The following is a 20972-nucleotide window of genomic DNA, read 5'->3' on the forward strand; positions in this document are numbered from 1 at the left end:
CAAGTAGTTGTGATTTCGCTGCGAGAAAGGCAGGAGGGGGGAGAGAAAAAAAATCCACTTCAGCATCTGTTCCTCCACCTGTCTCACTCATCACTGTCTGAGAAATACCATTAGTAATGTGAATTCACACTAAAATGTTTTGAGCATTCAAAGTTTATCATTTAAAAGTTACAGCTTGAGCATTTCTTTTGCATAATTATGAATTTAAGCATCCTTTTACTTGGAGCAGGAAAATATTTTTTGTGCAAATTATGATGCTTGGAGGTGGCAAAATGAGTGCACTCCTGAACTTGAATCACATCACCCAAGAAACATGTTCCCTGATAATGTCCTGTAATTATTTTCACTGGTAAATCCAGCAATGTGCATCATAGCAGAGGTAGATGCGGGCCATTTAGTCACGCATGCTGCAGGCTCTGGAGCTGTGGCCCCAGAAAATAAAAGGGAAAAAACATAATTGGTCTATCATCAAGCTCCTTTTAACACTTTAAATGTGCCACGTTCACAGAGATGTGATGGCAAAGGTAAGGTAATGGCGAATGATGGAAGCAGTCCTGATGCAACCCCATCATCATCATCATCATCATCATCACCCTGCTGTCCTCAAAACTTGTATGCCCTCAGATTGCATGTATTGCCTTCATCATCATGCACTTGCCCGCCCGCTCACTATCTCACTTGGATAAACTGGGGAAGAAAAGCACTCTGTGTTGAAGCAGGCGCTCATTCATCCACCGGCTCACACTGCAGAGGGGGGCAATAACCACTCGCACGCAACGTTTATCATTACTGTAGAAGAATAACAGCAACTTCAAGGATCATACGATGTAATAACAGGGGCCCACTAAGGATGGGGGAATCCACCTTTTGCATTCAACCTCTGGAAATGTCTCTGACTGCGCGGACATCCTCAGAATGAACTCCTCTGCGTTCGTGCCTCCACTGCTGCAACTTCCCACCGGGGAGCGGGTGGATGCAAGGATACGGGAGGATCGTCTCCCGAAATAAAGTTAAGCGAGAGAAGAAATAAAACTGCTGTAGCGCTTGAAAGTAAGGGCTCGTCGTGAATTAATGAATTCGGCCGGATCCCTGAACAGGAAAGGTTTAATTTGCAGCTCTCGCAAGATCGGAATAGTTGACTTATCCTTGAGAGCGCATCGTTTGGTCCCTATTGCAAAATCGGGTAAGTGCCTTTTCAGTGTAATAAAACATGCATCGTGTATTTAACTCTCAGACACTCGGTTTTAAATGAAAACTTCCCCCAATTTTCCCTCTAAATCTGCGCGACGCACTACTTTTTCATCCCTATAATCTGTGAAACTGTGACACTGTACTAGTCTGCTCTCCTCGTAGTCCAGAGAGAATGAGGTGTCGCTGGCATGAGCTGTCAGAGAATCAGTCATAAGCGGCTGTCTCTGCTATGGGAGCGGGCGGCTCTCAGCCTGTGGCTCTGCTGCTGCTGGACATCCAGGGCCGCCGCCGGTGGAGCCGCACCCGCCGCCGGACCCGGCGACGGCGCCCGTGGCTCCCTGGACTGGCTGCTGTCGGATAAAGGGCCCTTCCATCAATCCCTGGAGTTCACGGAGGCTGCGGAGAGGTACCAGCAGGGCTTCAGCACCAGATACAAGATCTACAGGTGAGACAGAAGGTTGTGTTGTAGTCAAGACCGCCCAAACCGAGACCAAGTCAAGACCAAGACCAGAGTTTATCGAGACCGAGACAAGACCAAGACTTTTAGGGGCTGAGACCAGTCGAGACCAAGACCGAGGCAGGACGAGACCGAGTCAAGACCAAGACCAGTTCTACATGACACACAATACAATGTGGAACGAGATCATAGGTACTTCTCAAATTGATCTGAAAGATCCACATTCCCATTAAAACACCCACATACTAACACTAAGAGCTGAAATCAACGTAACCATCTTTATTCAACACTCCTCTTCCATGTTTACCATCGTGGGGAGGGGGGACAGTCGTTAACAGGAACAACACATTTTTAATTAGGGTTATGGGTTGCATTTGAATCAGTACGTTTTACATTCAATCAAAGTTAGGATGTTAAAAAATAAATAAGACAATTTATTGATATTCCCAAAGTTATGGTCTTGACTGGTCTTGAACTAAAATCCCGAGTCCTCAATGTCCGAGACCGAGACAAGACCGAGTACAAATGCGGTCGAGTCCGAGACAAGACCAAGACCGTCAATATGTGGTCTTAAGACCGGTCTTGAGTACTACAACACTAACAGGAGGAGAGATCTGTGTGTAGACTACTGTAATTACTGTAAGCCTACGTGTATTTATTATATGTTTCAAGAGTTTCATGTTTGGGCTATGAGTGCTTGCAGGATTTCATTCCACCCAACATGCCACTGGATAATTTCACTGATGAGCACTTTGAGCCAAAGAGGAACTAATCAGTGAAAGCAGCTGCTGCAGTGCTTGGGATGAAAACCTGCATACTCTCAGGAGTGCCCTCACAGGTATCACACCTGCACCGAATTAGTTGCAAGCTGATGAGCAAATCTGAAGAACTAAGTGTGACCTTTGCTGCTGTATTGTAGTATTTCGACTGAAAACGGATCCCTCTTCTGAGTAGCATCAAACATTTATTGCTTGCTTGGGTTTTTGTTTCAGAATTTTACATTTGTTGACTCTGATATTGCTGATGTTTCAATATGACCCCTGCAGCAGGAGTAATTCCCATGCCAGCCTGTGGACACTTTGTTACATCCTTTCAGCGATTTCCTGCAGTATCCCCACTTTGCTGCTGCTGCCTTTTTCTAAACATTCCAGCCTCACAAGCACTCTTAAGGCTTGCAGTAAACTCTGTTCTTGCTTTGTTGCAACTGTTAGGTATAGATATGATATGTCTATCAATGCATTTCAGTCCTGCATGTTTCAGTTTTAAGCAACACAGGTGTAGTAACACAGGTGTAGTTAGATGGGTCTGAATATGATATTTTATGTGTTGTTGCTGTGTTGTTGCTATTTATTGAGTGTTTTTTAGATTTTGCTGAGAAGAAGACATCCTTGTGAAGCCTTCACTTGTGTTTATTGGTGCAGTTTTCATTATATTTACCATAGGTGACTTCGCCTCAGGCCCAGGACTGTATTTATTGTCTCTGGTGGACATTGCCGAGTGTTAACCAAAGTGGGAAAAAAACCCGTCATGGTCTGTAGGTGTGTATGAATGGTCCATTATATCCTCTCAGGAATCTTTTAGGCTGTGCTGTTTATCTCTTAGTGACACCTGCATTTTTTTCCAATTGACTTGCTGTATGAATTTCCCAATAGCCCCCTGACTTCAGGCTTCACTTTTGCCAAACCACCTCCATAATCAGTGAAAAGCATTGAAAGTAACAAAGGAGCAGACAGCTTGGACTGTCGAAGGCTGCCACCATCTGTATTGGCTGGCTAACATTTCACCACTCGAGGGTCTTTTACCCTGAAGCAGTCCATGTTGCAACCTATGTGAGCTGCCTGCTCACATTTCTAACCTAAAGGCAGTTTTAAGGATTAGGGATTAAGGATTTTAAGGATGACTCTAAAATGAGACCGGACCAAGGTTAAAAAAAAAATGCTGTAACAATATGAGAACTGACAGGAGAGTCAATTTGATCCAGTTTTCTTTTGCTCATTTTGATCTATTATTTAATGAATTGTAGAGATAACATCAGGAAAAAGTTGAGGAAACATTGAAGGCATTTTTTCTTCTCTCATATGTTATAACTATATTTTATACAGTCCCCACAGAGTTGCACATGCTCCATATTGTTCTACGTGCTCCTAAATAGCCTGAGGGCCTAAACTGCTGTTCTACTCCTATGACCTCTGCAGCTGAAAAACCTCCATGAAAAACACATGGCTGTCATTCATGCAGCAACATGTGATCAAGCTGCTCCCCATTTCTGCTCTTTTATTGTTTCCCCCCCCACCCTTAGGAGTAGTTTTCAACACTAATGATTGCTTTCAGTAGGCCTTCATATTTAGATATCCAAGTATGTTCCTACAACAAACACACCTCTGTTTGCCCTATGTGGATGCTGATGGAATAGATGTGGGCTAAACCCAGGGCTGGATCCACAACGCCCATCTGTCCACCAGGGATGGACACTCAGCCTGTCCCCTTGTTATGATGATTGGCTGTAATGACACACTCCACACTGTCCCAGTTCCTCAATTATTTCGCTGCCGATCATTTCTCTCATGGCAGTGATTTGATTGCTTCCTAGAAGGAGAGGGAGGTACACAGAGCAGCAGGCAGCACTGTGGGAACTGATGCTATGGATGGAGGAAGAAACAGAGAGAGAGTAGCAGCGGTATCTCCCAGCCGGTTTGTGAATAGCTAAAGTTCAGCGAGACTTGTGTCCAAAGGGCACAAGATAACAAATGATGGCAGCTGATGATGTGGGACTTTATTTTGGTTTTTATGTCTTTCTGTCGCTGTGGGAGTTACAGCATTGCATTACAATGAGTTCTGTTTTACCCGTGCAGGATTTATTTAAAGCTGTGATGAGCTACAGTAAGCCCTATAACAGAAATTCCCAATCAGGAAGTACTTCTGCAGTTGTCATGGGGGTATGTGGAAATATTGTGTAATTTGAAACAGTAGAAATTATGATTCGGTTTGAAATATACATATATACACACATATTTGTCTTAAGGAGCGACATAAACACAAATATGACTAAAAGTGGATGTAATACTGGTCTTTGGGATATTTACTGTCTCAGTCACAAACCAACCTTGTAGCTATGATAGGCTGATAGCACAGGCCGTTTTTCCAACCAACCTGAGTGCGTTTTAACAGCTGAACAACTCTAGTCTTATTTAAATGGTGCAGTTTTTCTTCTTCCAAAAAAATGTCAACACTAGTAAATATGCTTGCTTTCTTGGTAAGAGTCAGAGGAGAAGAATTTTACCACTCCCATGTCTGGCAGTAGCTTCACATTTACCCTATATATATATACAAGTGGGGTAGCAATCTACTCATGTATGTCTCTCTAAGAAACCAAATAAGTGTATTTTCCAAAATGTCAAATCATTATTTTAAGGAAATTCTTTTTTAATTCAACAAAATCAACACAATTATTTAAATTCTCAATTTAATAAATATCCCAGAATTTAGTGTCTATGTTCCCTATTTTCTTTCCAAGAATCCTCCTTGGAAATTGCGTACCTGTAAAAAACAAAATCAAAAAAACATACAGTTTCCCAACATGACAACATGAAAGTATAAGCACTTTCAAAGCCTGTCTGCGTTGACAGCGGGAAAAATGTTTTGCTATAAAACTTATATATACCGGCACATGACCTCACTGTCCTCAATAGTCGTTACAGCCCTGGCTTTAATTAAGAGCACATCAGAAACTAGTTAGTAAGTGAGTAGAGAATTTGAAATGGAAAGGTATAGGTGCTGAATAAATGGTTGAAATATCTAGCTTCTGCTCCGAGTTGTAGTTGTAAAGGCAATGTCACTACAACCACTGATAAAGAAAAAGATGTCAAGCCTAAATGTTGACTGTTGCAGGATGTCTTCTATGAAATAATTACTCATAGGTGTCATTTACGCAATGAAATATAGCTTGCAGTTAAAAAACAAATGAAAATGCCTTTCAAAAGGTTTATTTTCACATTTAGAAAACATGCAGTACAATTAAAATATATAAGAAACAAATGTGCTTTGAAAAAAAACTTCAGCTTAAGAAAAAAACAAGCTACTGATTTTAAAATGACCCAAAAACATGCATGCACCAATCAGTACCTTTAACAACTTCTTGATACAGTTTCTTTTTAGCCAATTTTTCCGTTCTCTACCTGTGAACAGGATATAAAAGGACATACATAAAAACATTTCCACTATAAATTGGTGCAGAAACTTTGCAGTGCAGTGTTTAAAGATCAAAATTTCCGGGGGGAGATCCCACAGTTATGTATCTCGGCATTGAGGATATATTTAAAACACTCGTCTCATTCTCGTGATGTCTCGCGAGCTAAGAGTCTCTTCACACCCCTAATCTGAGCCCCTATGTCATTATCATTAATAGTCTTAAATAACATCCAGATCCAATCAATTCAAATGAACACACCACTGTCGTAATAACCTTCATGCGATTCACAGGATGGATAAATAACTAATCACAACCTCATTGACTTAAAGCCCACAAAAATGTTGTACTCCGTTAAGAGCAAAAAATACAACTACATTGAAGGCACATTATTACAGTTCTTCATTGGTTGTTACAGCTAGTAACATTACAGTTTCATCACGTGTTAAACATGTATGTGCATGTGTGTGTTATCAATACAATCTACAGTATTCATGCCTCAACACATCTTGTTAAACAGCCTCCTGGGGCCTTATACCTTACCTTAGGCCTAAACCAAGTGAGCAAACGTCTGTGTATGTGTGTGTGTGTGTTTCCAGAGAGTTTGGTCGATGGAAGGTCAACAGTCTGGCGGTGGAGAAGCGGGACAGTATTGGTGGCAGCGGTGGCCTGGCTCTGCCCCTCGACCCCGACTTCATGCACACCATCCGCCAGCTGGGGAGGCGGCCAACCCCCCAGACGATTACAGAGAGTCTAATCAAGAAATATGGCACCCACCTCCTCCTCTCTGCCACTCTGGGAGGTACAGTAGTGTACGCAGGGCTTCAAAGCAAGCTCGATTCACAAAGTTTCTAATGTGGTTGGTAGTTTTTTTCAGCACATGGGGTGTCGATTTTACCGTCTGCTACTTTCTAAGCAACAAAGCATATAATAATTTTTCTGGATCAGTGTTTTTTGGCTCACAAATAACATCAAATTGCTCTGGTTTTGTGTACAAAAAATAAATTGGAAAAGGCAGTGAAAGACAGATTTACTACTTTTGTTAGGCCATCAAAGTAGCATGGTTCCCTAAACAGAGCTTTATTACAGTATCATTTGAATGCAATTGGCTTATCTTTTCTTTCTTTAATGAATGATTATCACAAAGTGTTCATCATTCGAAGAAAGTGTGGGTTTGAAGTGTCTGCTGTAAGAAAATAACACAGATTTGAAGAAACTATCCAAATTTTGTTGAAAACAGCAACAATCCATGATTATTTTGATATTCGGTGTGCTTTTATCTTATTCCGACAAATACGGTAACTGGCCCCCAAAAAAAACAAAACAGCAAACACATAGTTTGGCTGTAATTATCTCAGAACTGAAGACAAAGCACTTCTTTATAGTTTCCCCATTTTATACCAGTGTTCAGAAATCCATCATAGAAAAGACAAAGATACGAAAGTCTCCTCTGACAGTGTACTCAGCAGACCACAGTGCAACGCAGAAATGTATGATTATTATTTATGATTCACTTGGAATCATAAATACATTCAGACTTTGACTGATATAGCAGATTGAGGTGGACGGATACGTCAACAAAGTGTGTAACTTAGACTTGATGTACTGCTGTTTTCCTGCCAACAGCCAAAGTTGTTTTCTTTTAACAGTCATATCTATGAATCATTTTTGTTTGGCGCAGACAAACAGTGTCTTCCTGCTGATAGGGGCATTGTTTCAGAATTACTTTTCAAATGATTATTTTCTAATGTGCCACAGCTGTGATTAAGTTTAGGTTTAGAAACTACTTGGTTATGGGTAGGAAATGATGGTGGTCATGGTTTAAAAAAAAGCAGAAGCAAAATAATGTTTGTTGACCATGATTTTCCCTAAGCAAATGTTAACCATTGCAGTTGCTGATCAGAAAACAGGCACATGAATAATTTTTGTACCTGTCATATGTAACGGTTTTAAAAGACACCGACAACAGATCACCCTGCCAATATTGCAGATAGATCAGAGAGCGCTCATGTGTCATGTTGGAAGGTAATTTGATCATTTGGTTTGGAGAACTTGTATGCCTTTTAAAATGGCACACCATCTGGCTCATGCTAGCTAGGTAGCATTAAATAAAAATAAGGAAAAAATACAATGGCTCGAAGACTTATATATTTATTGTTGTGGTGGTCATTTGGTGAACTTTGGATGAGTAAGCTCAACATGGAACTTTCCTGGCAGAATTTTTGCTGATTAACATCTGTAGGGAAACAAGAAAACTCTTACAACAAAGGATTTCAGGTATCCTTGTTTGTCTGGAACGTATCTGGAAGTGGGCATTACTGTGCATATGCTGTTTATCCTTATTCTTAATTCCTACTGAGGTTCCCTTGCAGCTACAAAAGTCACCTTATATGGAGTGACGCTCCCTAAATGCTGGTGCCGAGGGACCGGTTTGGGGAATGGGCCAATCTGACATGTATTGACAAATGGCCTTGACATGCTATTAAAGTTAAAGGAAGATTTAATCTTGTTAAAGGTTTGCTAAAGAGCACCCACTGTGAAAACACTCTCCCTCATCCCTCTGTTAACTGAAATCTGATACACATTTACTGTAGTTCCCTGGTCAATCAGCCTTTTATAAAAACATTATTGGGCTTATTAACCTGTTAGTTATTGGTCAACAATGACTATGTTACTGCAACCCAGAGTTAAATGTAGCAATTATGCAAAATTTCTCTGGGGGCACACATTGAAAGTTATACTGAGAAATGTGGTAAAATCAACTATTGCAATAGAAGCACTGAAGTTGGAGACTGAAAAATACCAAAAAAATGACATCACTTCATCACAGAAAAGGATTATTCTTCAACAATATACATCAAACGTAATGTTAAAAGTGTGAAAATATGTGATAATTGTAATTGTTAGAGATGTTTCCATGTGTAGAATGTATTTGTCTCCCAGAGAAGCCACGCTGACCTGAGCTCTGGTTTGTTTTTAATGTAATTTTTGTAGAATATAATTAAGATAATTAAAATAATTAAGGAAACTTGATCAATGGTATTGAATAAGCTCTCTGTTCCCGAGGAGTTTAATAGATGCAGAGACCTTGTCTGTGCCTTTTCCTCCAATCATCCAAACCATCACTTCCCCCACAGCACTTAATCACTACTGCGCTTTTCTATCCGATCTGAATAGATACTAATGAAAGGTGATTAGTGCTGCTCTGTCAGAGCTAATGAAGCTCTCGTTCCCTCTGCCTGACTGTCACCAGGAGAGGAGTCTTTGACAATATTTGTGGACAAAAGGAAGCTCAGCCAGAAGTCTTCGCCCCCAGGGGACGAGGGCAGCCATGGCAGCAACAGGAAGTCAAACACAACGGGGACAGTGACCCTGGAGGCCCTCCACCAGCTGGCTGCTTCTTACTTCACCGACAGAGAGAGCACGCTACGTAGACTGCACCACCTCCAGATCGCATCCACTGCAATACGGGTTTGTGGAAGTCAAGAAAAGTCTAAATACAGCCACAGTCTGTTGGGAGATTAAACCCCTAGTCATTGCCCTTCAGTCTTACCAATACAACCCTGTTATAAAATGAAAAATAAATCTGCCTTGTAAATAAATGCATACATACATCAATAGGTTAAAATTGAACCATCATTGGTCAATATAGCACCATTGAAATGCTCGGTTAACTACACCCAGCAGGCTACTAGTGGGTTGTTTTGACCCAGTTTTAGTGTTTTTATTTTTGTTTTACTGTTGTGTCACTAGATCAAAAGTGATACGTGATGTGTACACACTAAAATCCCTGGGTAAAGAAAAATGGATTTTTAGTGTGTACATCCACCTACAAAACTTTTGAGATATACAACGTTTATGTATTCATATTTTTTACTGTGCCAATAATGTCAGTGATGGAAGAATTATTCAGATCATTTACTGAAGTACAAGTACCCAATACCACACTATAACAATACTAAGTTAGTAAAGGTTTAGCATTCAGTGTGTTACTTAGAGTAAGTAAAATTCATAGATGTTGGTGCAACAAAATTTACTTGGCTAAAAAAACAGCTAAATCGTGAACTAAAATCTTGTTTTTTTACTGACTTTCAACGGTTTAAATTCTCACCTTGCTGAATTGATGCAGAAGTGTAATCCATGGTGTGTCTGTACACTGTCACATCATGCTTCTTGCCTGCTGGCTGTGGTTATGGGTACAGGCTTGAAACGGAGAGGGCAGTAACAAAGTTTTTTAATGTGGTGTTCAATTACTCTTTAAAGTATCAGAAGTGCTCAGAGTACACAGACTGACCCCTGACCATGTTATATTATTGTATTATTTAATCTATATTATTGATACATTAACATGTAAACAGTACTATTTATGTTGCCATTGGTTGAGATGAAGCTAATTTAAACAGCTTTTTACTCTGCTGGGCAGTGATTCATATTTCACAAACAGATCACTCACATGTGTATAAAATCTTAATCTAAAAAGTAACTATTAACTATAGCTGTAATAAATGTAGTGGATCAAACATACAATATTTCTCTTAGGGAGAGAAAGTACAAGTTTAAAGTAACATAACATTGAAAAACTCAAGTAAACTTTTTCTTAGCATCTTTCCACCAGTGACTGAAATTCAGTCACAACATGTAAGTAGAGCAAAGTTTAGATTCGTGACACTTTGTTAGCTCAACTTGAAGGTAACATGCACTAGCAAATCCTTTAAATCCAGCTCAGGGAAATTATTTTCATAACTAATTAAATCAGGTAGGATTAAGAACAAATGCTTATTTACAGATTTAGCCTGACACTAGAAAGTTCACCTGTTGTAGCTGCAGGCATGCAGCGAGTCTGTCAAATCTATCTCTCCTGTTTTTCTCTCTTCAGCAGAGAAAACTCATATGTGCAGCAGGAAGTTGGATGATTAGATTTGTATCAGACTCTGATAAATGAATTTAATTAACTTTTATAATAAGGTCCAACGTGTCTTTTCTTTAGCACCCATTACAGACTAACTGACTACTTTTAAAGCAGAAGAAAACAATACTATCTAAGACATCGCCTTCCTGGTAGCTTTAAAGAAGAGAGTGAAGAAGCAGAACGTTGCAGCAGTGGTGCGTCCCGTACTATAAAACACCAATCATCCATTTTATCATCTGAAGTGGCTATTAGAGTGTATGCATTAATCAGCCCGAGGGGCAAATAGTAGATGCTAAAGTGAGTAGCCACTGATGATGACAAGTGCCCCCCCAAACTGAGAACGTGTTCCTATGGTTATGCATCAGCTTGATGGATTAGAGGTATCATTCCATTAATTTCCAGCCAGCCTGACTTCCATTCATTTGCCACTTTGCAGCGTGTGTGGAGTTCAGGCAGATTGAAGATCAGAGCGAGAGAAAGGGAGCGAGAGAGGGAGATGAATACTACATTTTATGAGGGATGTTAACGCAGCACCGATACATGGCCATTCATTAAAATCACATACGGTAATGAGGATTCAGTGAGAAATAGGAAGGATTCTTCTTGCTAATACGCAGAAAGTTATGTGTTTTTGTGTTTCAGTGAGTAAGAATTTTTAACTTTTTACATCCAGATTTATTACTGTTAGAAATGATGGAAGCGAAGAGGTGAATCAGTTTAAAGTTTTTCAGTCAGAGAGATGTTGATTTCTCTTCTTAGATCAGAACAAATTATTCTGTCTGAGGAGAGAGAGCTTTCTGAAGACCTTTTCAATATTACTTCATAGTGACTCATTGCATTCAAAATTCATTTACAGCCTTTGATGAGTTTTTTTTTGAAAATACACAAGCAAAATTAGTCAATACATACCGGTCATGTTAGAATGACAGTACTCTGCACTGACTAAGCTAACATTATCCTCTGTCTTGTTCTCTGTATTTAAAAGGGGGTTGGTCTGGGAGGTATCCAAACTCAAGAGATGACACAACATACCTGTGTCACAACCAAGCTGTACATAATGAAATGACAAAAAAAGACAATAACAAGATACAACAGATTCACAATTTCTTGATATCTATGCAGGTGACAGAAACCAGAACTGGGCCACTCGGGTGCAGCAACTATGACAATCTGGACACAGTCAGCTCCGTACTGGTCCACAGTCCAGAAAACAAGGTCCAACTACAAGGTAAAATCTGCTCTCTAATTCATAATGGTGACATTTGTGTTTTTGTGGTCTCCCATTGCTGCAGTTGTCATAACAAGCTCTTTCTTAATTAACACTGAATTCTTCTGAGGAGGTTGACTACAATGGTGTATTTGGGCCAGTGCAGATTAAAAATAAGTAAATAAATTGCAGAGCAGAGTTTTCTTCTGAGAAAAACTCAGAATTTGGTATTTGTTTTGTGAGTATTTGCAGAAGCAGGACAGTGCACTGTATGTTGGATTGACTCAAAATAAACTACAGTGTGTGTGATAATGACAGAACATGTCACGCAGTGCAACACTGTGGCTCATTTATGTGTTTTTAATTGTTAAAAGACATTGAGTTCTATGGCAGAGCCACAAGGTATATCAGGCTTTGGCTACACACACATTACTTACTCGTGAGATCTATATATTGCTGGTTATGGTTTTTTCATGGCCTAAGAAAAAATAAATATCACTAACCTTATCCTTTAATAAAGCCAATTATAATACATTTGTTTTTCACATGACCTTAGCCCATCTTCATCCCATCTTTTACCCTCCACAGGGATGCAAGTCATCCTACCAGGCTACTTGCAGAACCGCTTCATTCAAGCGGCACTCAACTACATCGGCTGTAAATCTGAGGGCCAGTTTGTTTGCCAGAACAGTGACTGCTGGTGTGAATGCAGCGTGGACTTCCCCCAGTGTAACTGTCCTCACTCTGACTTGGACACTCTGGAAAACAACCTGCAGCGCATCAGAGACGCCTGGAGGCTGACCAACCAGGAGTTTGAGGAATCCGGTGAGTCATGGATTTTAATTAATTATGACTCTCCAAAATGGGACTTGAAAATGTCAGCTTGAATGGTACTTTCAAAAGCCCACTGTGAAACACAGGCTTTGTTAGAATTCTGGACTGCAGGATGCAGGTTATTTTTTATAAAAAAAATTATAAACTTAAATTTGCATTGAAGAGCTAACATGAACATAAACACATGTCTTGCTTTTGTTCTAAATGCATTCAAACACTGCCAGCTGCCGGACACTGAATCAAGAGACCTGTCAGTCATTGTGTCAAATCAAATGATGGTTCTAAGGTTCTTTAGGTGCTCAGGGCCGCAATGTGTGAAAATACACAGACCTTTTGTCGCCAACGGGCTTTGAAGAATCACACACGAAAAGTGTAATTAAAGGAAAGTTCGACATTTTAGAACACAGGCTTTTCTTTCTTGCCAAGAGTAAAATGATTGATACCACTCACATACCTGTATGGTAAATATCAAACACATGGCATCTTGTTTGTTTAATCTGTACAAAACAAAAACAAGAGTAAAAATAGCCCAGCACATAACTCAACGTAAACCCGATTTTCTCATCTAACTATCAGCAAGAAGGCAAATTATTTCTCAAAATGTCAAACGTTTAAGGAGCATTATGTAGTTTTGTACATAGCATTTCCCTCTGCGAAACATCTCAGACTACACCCAACACTTACCCAACACTCAACCAAAGTGTTGTTAAATGCTTTGGTCACATCTTGCTTTGATTTCTGCAATGCAATTTTAGCAGGCATCCCAAACAAACTTATTCACCAACTACAACTCATCCAAAACACCACAGCAAGAATAATAACACATTCCAAGTCCACAGAACATGTCACTCCTCTGTTGATTCAATTACACTGGCTCCCTGTATCATAAAGGATTATCTTTAAAATATTACTATTAACATTAAAAGCCCCCCACAGTCTGTCTCCTACTTATCCGACTGATCTCGCTCCCTGCGGTCTTCCACAACAAGTCATTTTGCACTACCCCCATCAGCCTCAGTATAATGGGTGCTAGGGCCTTCTCGTACGCCGCACCCAAACTTTGGAACTCTCTCCCCCCCCACATCCGTATAATGCTCTTAAAACTCATCTTTTCAAACTAGCATACTCATTGTAATAATGTGCAACACTGATTTCAGTTTGATTGTTGATGTTTTTTTGTTTATTTGATGCTATGTATTATTGCTGCTTGCTGTATTTTATGATGTGTCATGAAAGGCACCATCAAATAAAATGTTTTATTATTATTATTTGTGTATCTTTCACCAGATACCTCTCTGCTCAGCAATGTGAGCACAGCTAAATGTGTTGGATGATAACGAAACGGTTAGTGAGCTAGATTGAATATTATAAATGATTGTTGCCATACTTTATAACAGATAGACCGCAATAAGTAATGTTACTGTACTGAATGGGTGTTCAACTGTGTTGTTGTCCTGCGCAGTTATGTTGCATTATTGTATATTATGTGGGTCATGGAAGTTACAGCGACAGAGACGGTAAAGAAGCTGTATACCTGAGTAAAATGACAATTAATCTAAATTCAATGTTATGAAGCAAACAGCGGTAGATCCGTGTTAGTGTAACAATAGCTGGCTGCCTCTACTTTGCATCACGTTTGGCTAGTATAAACAAATCGCTCCACATTTGCTTTGTACCATTACATGCTGGTGGTCCACAGGATATTAATATGGTCCGCGTTAGCTGGTGAAGTAATGTGGAAAGTAGTATTTTGCACAGGATAAAGTTAGCAACTGCTCGCCGTCAGACAGCAAGCTAACAATATCTAACTAGAGCTAACTAAAGCCAATCACAAAATGTGACAGAAAAACCCAGCAATTGGATCATTGTTTTGTGAGATTACAACCCTTCACACAGGCAATAAAAAGTGATTAATTTTATTTAAAAAACTACATATAGCCCCTTTAAGTAATTTAAAGTAATGTCACTCCCCGCGACTCGACCCCGAATAAGCAGATGAAAATGGAAGGATGGATGGATGGATGGAAGTAATGTCAATAATTGAAAGGTGCCAAAACACTGATCATTCATTTCCTTATTGTGTTGACCTAACCATTACAGTTAGAGCACCAACAAGTGTATCTTCAAGGCTGGTGAATGCATTTCTGTACCATTGTGGAGCTCTTTCATTGATAGTATGGCACTGACTGAAAGGACTGGTGTATAAGCACACATTGTATTTTCCTCATTCGTGGGTCTTATAGTAATTTCCCCTTAACTCTATGCAAAGGCGTCGACACAAATATATGAACCCACAATCACACAAATACTGGCCTGTGTCCAAGCACCCACTGTGTTATTGCATTTCATTTTGCAACAGTGTTATAATTATCATAAACACACCATAACATTGTGCAGAAGATTAGTAACCTTGACTGGCATTTACACAGCAGATCTGATTGTTTTATGGCACAAATCAGGAGGAAGTACCTGCTGTTAGGGGAAAAAAGTCAAGATTATTTTACTATATTATTATAATACCACAATAGGATATACTGATGATTGAAGAAAAGCATACAGTGGTGCAGACACAGAATCCTGTGGTGTTGTGTCCATCTTTTGGACTTTGAGTTAAGCCTGTTTCTACATTCAAAAGAATATATAAAGAGAGTAACAGAGCTGCTGTCACGTGTGCACCTATGTGCAAATGAACTGTACTTCTGAAAGGTGAAATGCAAATGTGTCCCTGTTGAAAAACTTTCCTCAAAATCACAAAATGTCAAAGAACTTTGTAGAAACATGTCGATTTTTTGTTATGTCTGACACAAGTGATTAAAGTTACCATGGCAACCGGCCTTACTTTCAAATTGTTGAAGGCAATTTTGCTTTCAGTGTCACTCATGTCTAATTAGAGACTAGCTGATTTGAAGGTGTGTGATGTACACCAGCAACAGGTAGTGATTAACATGGAGCATATCTCTTCACAGAAATAAAATATAAAAGGAGTTTGTTCTCTGACATGCTGATGAGATCAACATTCGTCCCTGAAAAGAAATTCCAAATAACAAAACATGCCGTCTTGGTATGTTGCAGCTGTTCTTTCTCCTCTTGAGCTGTTTGCTTTTCTGGGACAAACAATAAGGAGTAGACAGTTTTTTGGATATTGTTACCCTGCGGCACATAGCCACCGGCAGAGTTTACTTATTCATGTTCTTTTTCCCACCAGAGGAGTTCCAAAGCTTTGTTGGGAAACTGCCAACCCATTATGCTGTAAACACATCTGTCGTGGAACACTTGTGGAGGACGGATGTCAGCCTGCCCCAGCGCTACAGGCAGCTGGAGACCAGCACCAACCAGCTTTTCACCAAAGCTCGCCGCACAGCTAACAAGCTCTTCATCCTCAGCAAGAGGTGCCGAAAACAGCCCAAAATAGTCCTGCAGAGGCCGAGGTAAGCCGCAAGACGGGAACAAGGGGGAGGATATTTATACTGTAGCCTGTTAACCCAAGGTGCTCCCCAAAACTTATAATTATGAAAATGATTTATGCGACAGGCACTGGGAGAATGCAGTGGAGCGAGACGGTACTTATTAGAAGACACTTGAGGGAAAGTAGTTGTAGAGTGAGGTGAAAAGTGCTGACAGGGGCAAAGCTGCTTCTCTGTTCCAGCTGAGGGAAATACAAACGGGATCATGTTTCGACAAACAGACATATTTCACTGTCTGTAGGTTTAAACTGCATTACAATCAATCTGGCATCTTAGAATTCCTCATATAATAATCCATTTATTTTAACAGAATCACATCCAGGAATTTAAGCTGCTGTGGCCAGTAATACATGACGACTTTGCTTACATTTATTACTGTATTTTTTAGTGTTACAGCTGCTGTTTCAGCAGCTCTCCCACCTGGATGCTCTATTTCAGCAGCCTACTGGAGACCACTGTGGTCATAACTTCTCAGATTTATGTCTCTCTCATGAACACTCCATGTTGATAGCTATTTCTGGCAAGGAAATTAACTAAATGACACAATCCATCAGCTCACTAGTCAAGTGCGGCACTACCTCCTCAGTCCACAATCCAATTACACTTCTTTATCACACCCCTTCCACTTGTAAAAAATAATTCAATAGTGGTATAAGGTCACTGCATAAGTCAGTTTTTTTGTGTCTCTGTGAAACAGAATATTTGTGTTATATTATTTATATTTATATATTTTTGCTTTTTCACATTGTAATTGTATTTCAATAGCATTTTAGAGTGTATCTACTGTAAAAATTAGCATAAACTTGATGATAGAGTTATGAGACATTAAGAGTATGTATGTATGTATGTGTGTATGGATATGCGCATCTGTTTTTATGCGTGTGTCATCACCACCCATCTGCACCACAGAAGGGGAACTCCAGCTGAGTCTGAGTTTGGCTAAAATAGTTTTTGCTGCACATCAAACCAACACTTTTTTTTTATGAAAGACAGGATTAATCTTCTGGGACAAAACCTTTACTTCAGTGCATTATCGTAAAAACATGAAAAAGACTCAAAGTGACAAATATGAATTTGATGTGCTGTAAAAGTCACTATAGCAGTGTAGTGTTTCTAAACTGTCACCTCTTCCTCAGGCCTCTGCACTTCTGGTTGAGCTACACCCTCTCCATTTTATACTGCAGTGAGAACAACCAGGTTGGTGTTTACAGTGACGAGAGCCACAGCTGCTCCTGCCCCTACAACCATCCGCCTTGCCAGGGCCTCATTCCCTGCTCTGTGGGCGACGGTCCCCGCTGTGCGTCCTGTTCCACGGACAACCGGACACGATGCTCCAGCTGTAACCCGGGCTTCACCCTGACCCAGGGAGCCTGCAGGCCCGCCGTGCCCGACCCTACCGACCCCTACCTGGGCTTGGAGAGTGACCGAGACCTGCAGGATCTGGAGCTGCGCTACCTGCTCCAGCGGCGCGACCCACGCATCGCTCTGCATGCTGTGTTTGTGAGCAACGACGTGCGTGTTAACACATGGTTCGACCCATCCTGGAGGAAAAGAATGCTGCTCACCCTCAAAAGCAACCGGGTAAAGTCCAACCGTGTTCATATGCTCCTTGGACTCGCCCTCCAGTTTTGCCTCACCAGAAACAGCACTCTGGAGCCGGCACTGTCTCTGTTTGTCAATCCTTTCGGGGGCAGCCATTCAGAGAGTTGGACCATGCCTATAGGTCAGCACGGATACCCCGACTGGGAGAGGACCAAGCTGGATATCCCCTTGGACTGCTATAACTGGACGTTGACACTTGGAAACAGATGGAAGAGCTTTTTTGAGACGGTTCATTTCTACCTGAGGAGTCGTATCAGGGACTCTGTGGGAGCGACAGGAGGAAATAAGAACACGACAGTGTACTATGAGCCACTGGAGGCAACAGAGCCATCTAACAACATCGGCTACATGAAAGTGAACAGCATGCAGCTGTTCGGATATAGTGTGCACTTTGACCCCGAGGCCATCCAGGACCTGATTCTGCAGATAGACTACCCATATACTCAGGGATCACAGGACTCTGCCCTGCTACAGCTGGTGGAGCTGCGCTACAGGGTTAACCGTCTCTCGCCTCCTGGGGCCCCACACGTGGATCTGTTCGCCTGTCTGCTCCGCCACAGACTCAAACTGTCCAGTGCAGACGTGACCAGGATACTCACTGCCCTCCAAGCTTTCAGTGCCAGACAACCAAACTACGTAGAGTACGAGGCAAATAAACTGTGTAGTTAATGGCCACTATTTGATGTTTTGTACTATTTCCTTGCCACAGACAGGCTTATATACTTTGTCAGCTGGATCCATTTGTGTCAAGTGTGTGGTATGTTATCCAAGGCTTTGTTTTACATACACCATGTGCAATTAAATTTGATGTTTTTATCATTCCAGTGTAGTTTTATGGATTAAAGCCCTTGAAAACTTGGTTTCAGATCTTAAGTACTTCACCATAATACGAAACTTGTGAATAAATAAGCAATAATGAAAGAATCAAAGTTAAAGTTTGGAAAACAAAACACCAATAGCTATCATTTATTAATATTTCAACATTCAATAATCGGCTTCTTCAAGACCATGTGGGTGTGGTTTGATCAGATTTGATTGACAGTGGCCTGGCAGCATAATCAAACAACAGGACAACTGTCACAATGTTTTGATTAAAATGTTAAACTGGTTCATGGAAATAAGTGACATCACCTTTGCCAAACATAGCCTCACCAACTCGCCACCTTCAAACCAGCGAGAAAAGCAGTGACAGAAACAGAAATACTGGATCTCACTTAACTCACTGGAGAGTCGTAGTGGTGTGTGCTGTGTTGTTTTTGCCCATCTGGAGCCTCAGAATACAAGGTCTCCATTCTCCATTGAGGGAACAGCCTTGGCACAGATTACTAAGTATATAGTGAGAGTAAGGAGGGTCGGAGCAGTCATTCTCTACTCCTCCGTCATCCCTGTCTGCCATTCACAGTTACTGTGATAGATGAGCTGGGGCGCCACAGAGACATGCCCAGCATCAAACAACAGTAAGCTAGGTATCAGTGACAAGGATAGTACTCACCCAGTGCCGGAGCGAGTGGGACCCTCACAAGAGCGACTCTGACCTAAAGGGAAATCAGCTTTAATCGGCCAGGGCTTTCGACAGTGGGGCCGCAGGCTAGCAGCATGGTGTGCCTTTTATTAGACCAGCATCTAAAGAGCTTGTAGGAGAGACATACCTTCATCAAGATTCACCAAACGTCTTTCTCCTGAGATTAAAGCCAGACACAATTTGCTCTGATGCTATCATTCAGAATAAATGTGAAGAGAGTAAAAAAACTGTTCAATCAGTTTGTGGCATAGAATACCTTCACCAAGCTTAACATTGTCCTCAAGGCATTGATTTCATTACAAGTTTAATCATCTTCCATAGGCTGTTTTTACTTTAAACATTGATTTTACAATATTATTGACCAACTTTAAAGGCACAGCTGCGTTGTCTCCAAGCTTTAACAAGTAACAAGTCTTTCACTGAGCTATCAGACATCACAGGACTATATATTATATGTTATATCATGTTAAAATCACCCTTTAAAATTCCCTTTTTTACAATGCTGTCATTTTATTTTTTCTTATACTCTCATTTCAAATAAGTTATTAAAATTTTTTGCAGTTTGTGCATTTGAAGTATAGTTGCAGCAGTAATATTTAACATGCACAAATCTACCAACCTGCACACTGTGTTTATTGACACAGTGGAAACGGCTGTGTGTGAGGAAAATCTCGTCCCAGTAAAGGGTTAATGCCTGTGGTTAACAGCGAGCATCTGGTGTGTTTTTAAAATCTTTTTAACAAGCAAATATTCTGCATCACAATGTGGTTCAGTGTTTTTGGAAGCAGTCCAGTGTACCTCTTGTATGAGTCTGACATGTAGAAAAGACAGAAAGAAAGAGTTTGTTGTAACGAGTGGCTGTGAAGGCAGGTTAAATACACCTTCTCCTCAAGTACAGCTTCAGAGTGTTTTTGGTTCTTTTGATGAAGGCTTCGTCCTAGATTGAATTTCTGTATCTCAAGTGAACACTTTGAGAGATGTTGTGTTTAAATGTTTAATTGATTTGTATCAAAGTGGACACGGAATTATCATATTCCAATTGAAAGCAATTACACAGAAAACAGTACTAAGTAAACAAAAGTTTTAGTCAAGGTTCCAAGGGTTACATTAACCAACTCAAGTGTGTCAAAGGAAGCATGGCCCAAAAGCATCTGAACAACCCTTTTGAGAGCCTCACTAAAACCTCAAGGATTATGTGTACAAAGACAGAAAAATGCATGATTAAGGATACAGAATAAACTCTTCCACCATTAAAGCCATAGTTCAACATTTTGGGAAATGTGCTTATTCCCTTTCTTACAGGGAGTTAGATGACAAAATTGATATCACTCTCATATCTGTACCATCTATACGTCTGTACACTAATTATGAAACTACAGCTAGGAAATGTTTAATTTAGTGTAACACAAAGACTAAGCTAACATGTCATTTTTACATTTTGCCAAGCTAGCTGTTTCCCCTGTTCCCAGGCTTTATGCTAAACAAAGCTAACCCATCTGCTAGTGGCTTTGTATTTAGGAAACGGATATGAGTGGTATCAGTCTTCTTATCTAAAGATCTGCTGTTTTATTCAAGGTGATGATGATGATTTAATTTTATG

At 40.4% G+C, this 20972-nt stretch overlaps 1 protein-coding gene across 1 annotated transcript; it reads left to right on the plus strand.

Moving 5' to 3' along the window:
- Positions 1-271: 271 nt before the first annotated feature.
- On the plus strand, positions 272-18710 carry LOC119902354 (BMP/retinoic acid-inducible neural-specific protein 3-like). The gene is made up of 8 exons (XM_038718491.1): positions 272-1183; positions 1354-1636; positions 6434-6636; positions 9088-9305; positions 11866-11971; positions 12539-12775; positions 15990-16212; positions 17385-18710. The coding sequence occupies exons 2-8, from the start codon at positions 1380-1382 to the stop codon at positions 18517-18519; spliced, it is 2379 nt and encodes a 792-aa protein (XP_038574419.1). The 5' UTR covers positions 272-1183; positions 1354-1379; the 3' UTR covers positions 18520-18710.
- The last annotated feature ends 2262 nt before the right edge of the window (positions 18711-20972 follow it).

This window comes from Micropterus salmoides, unplaced genomic scaffold (assembly GCF_014851395.1).
Source record: "Micropterus salmoides isolate LMB-PRFRI ecotype aquatic unplaced genomic scaffold, ASM1485139v1 Ms_hic_scaffold_14, whole genome shotgun sequence".
Taxonomy (NCBI): Eukaryota; Metazoa; Chordata; class Actinopteri; order Centrarchiformes; family Centrarchidae; genus Micropterus; species Micropterus salmoides.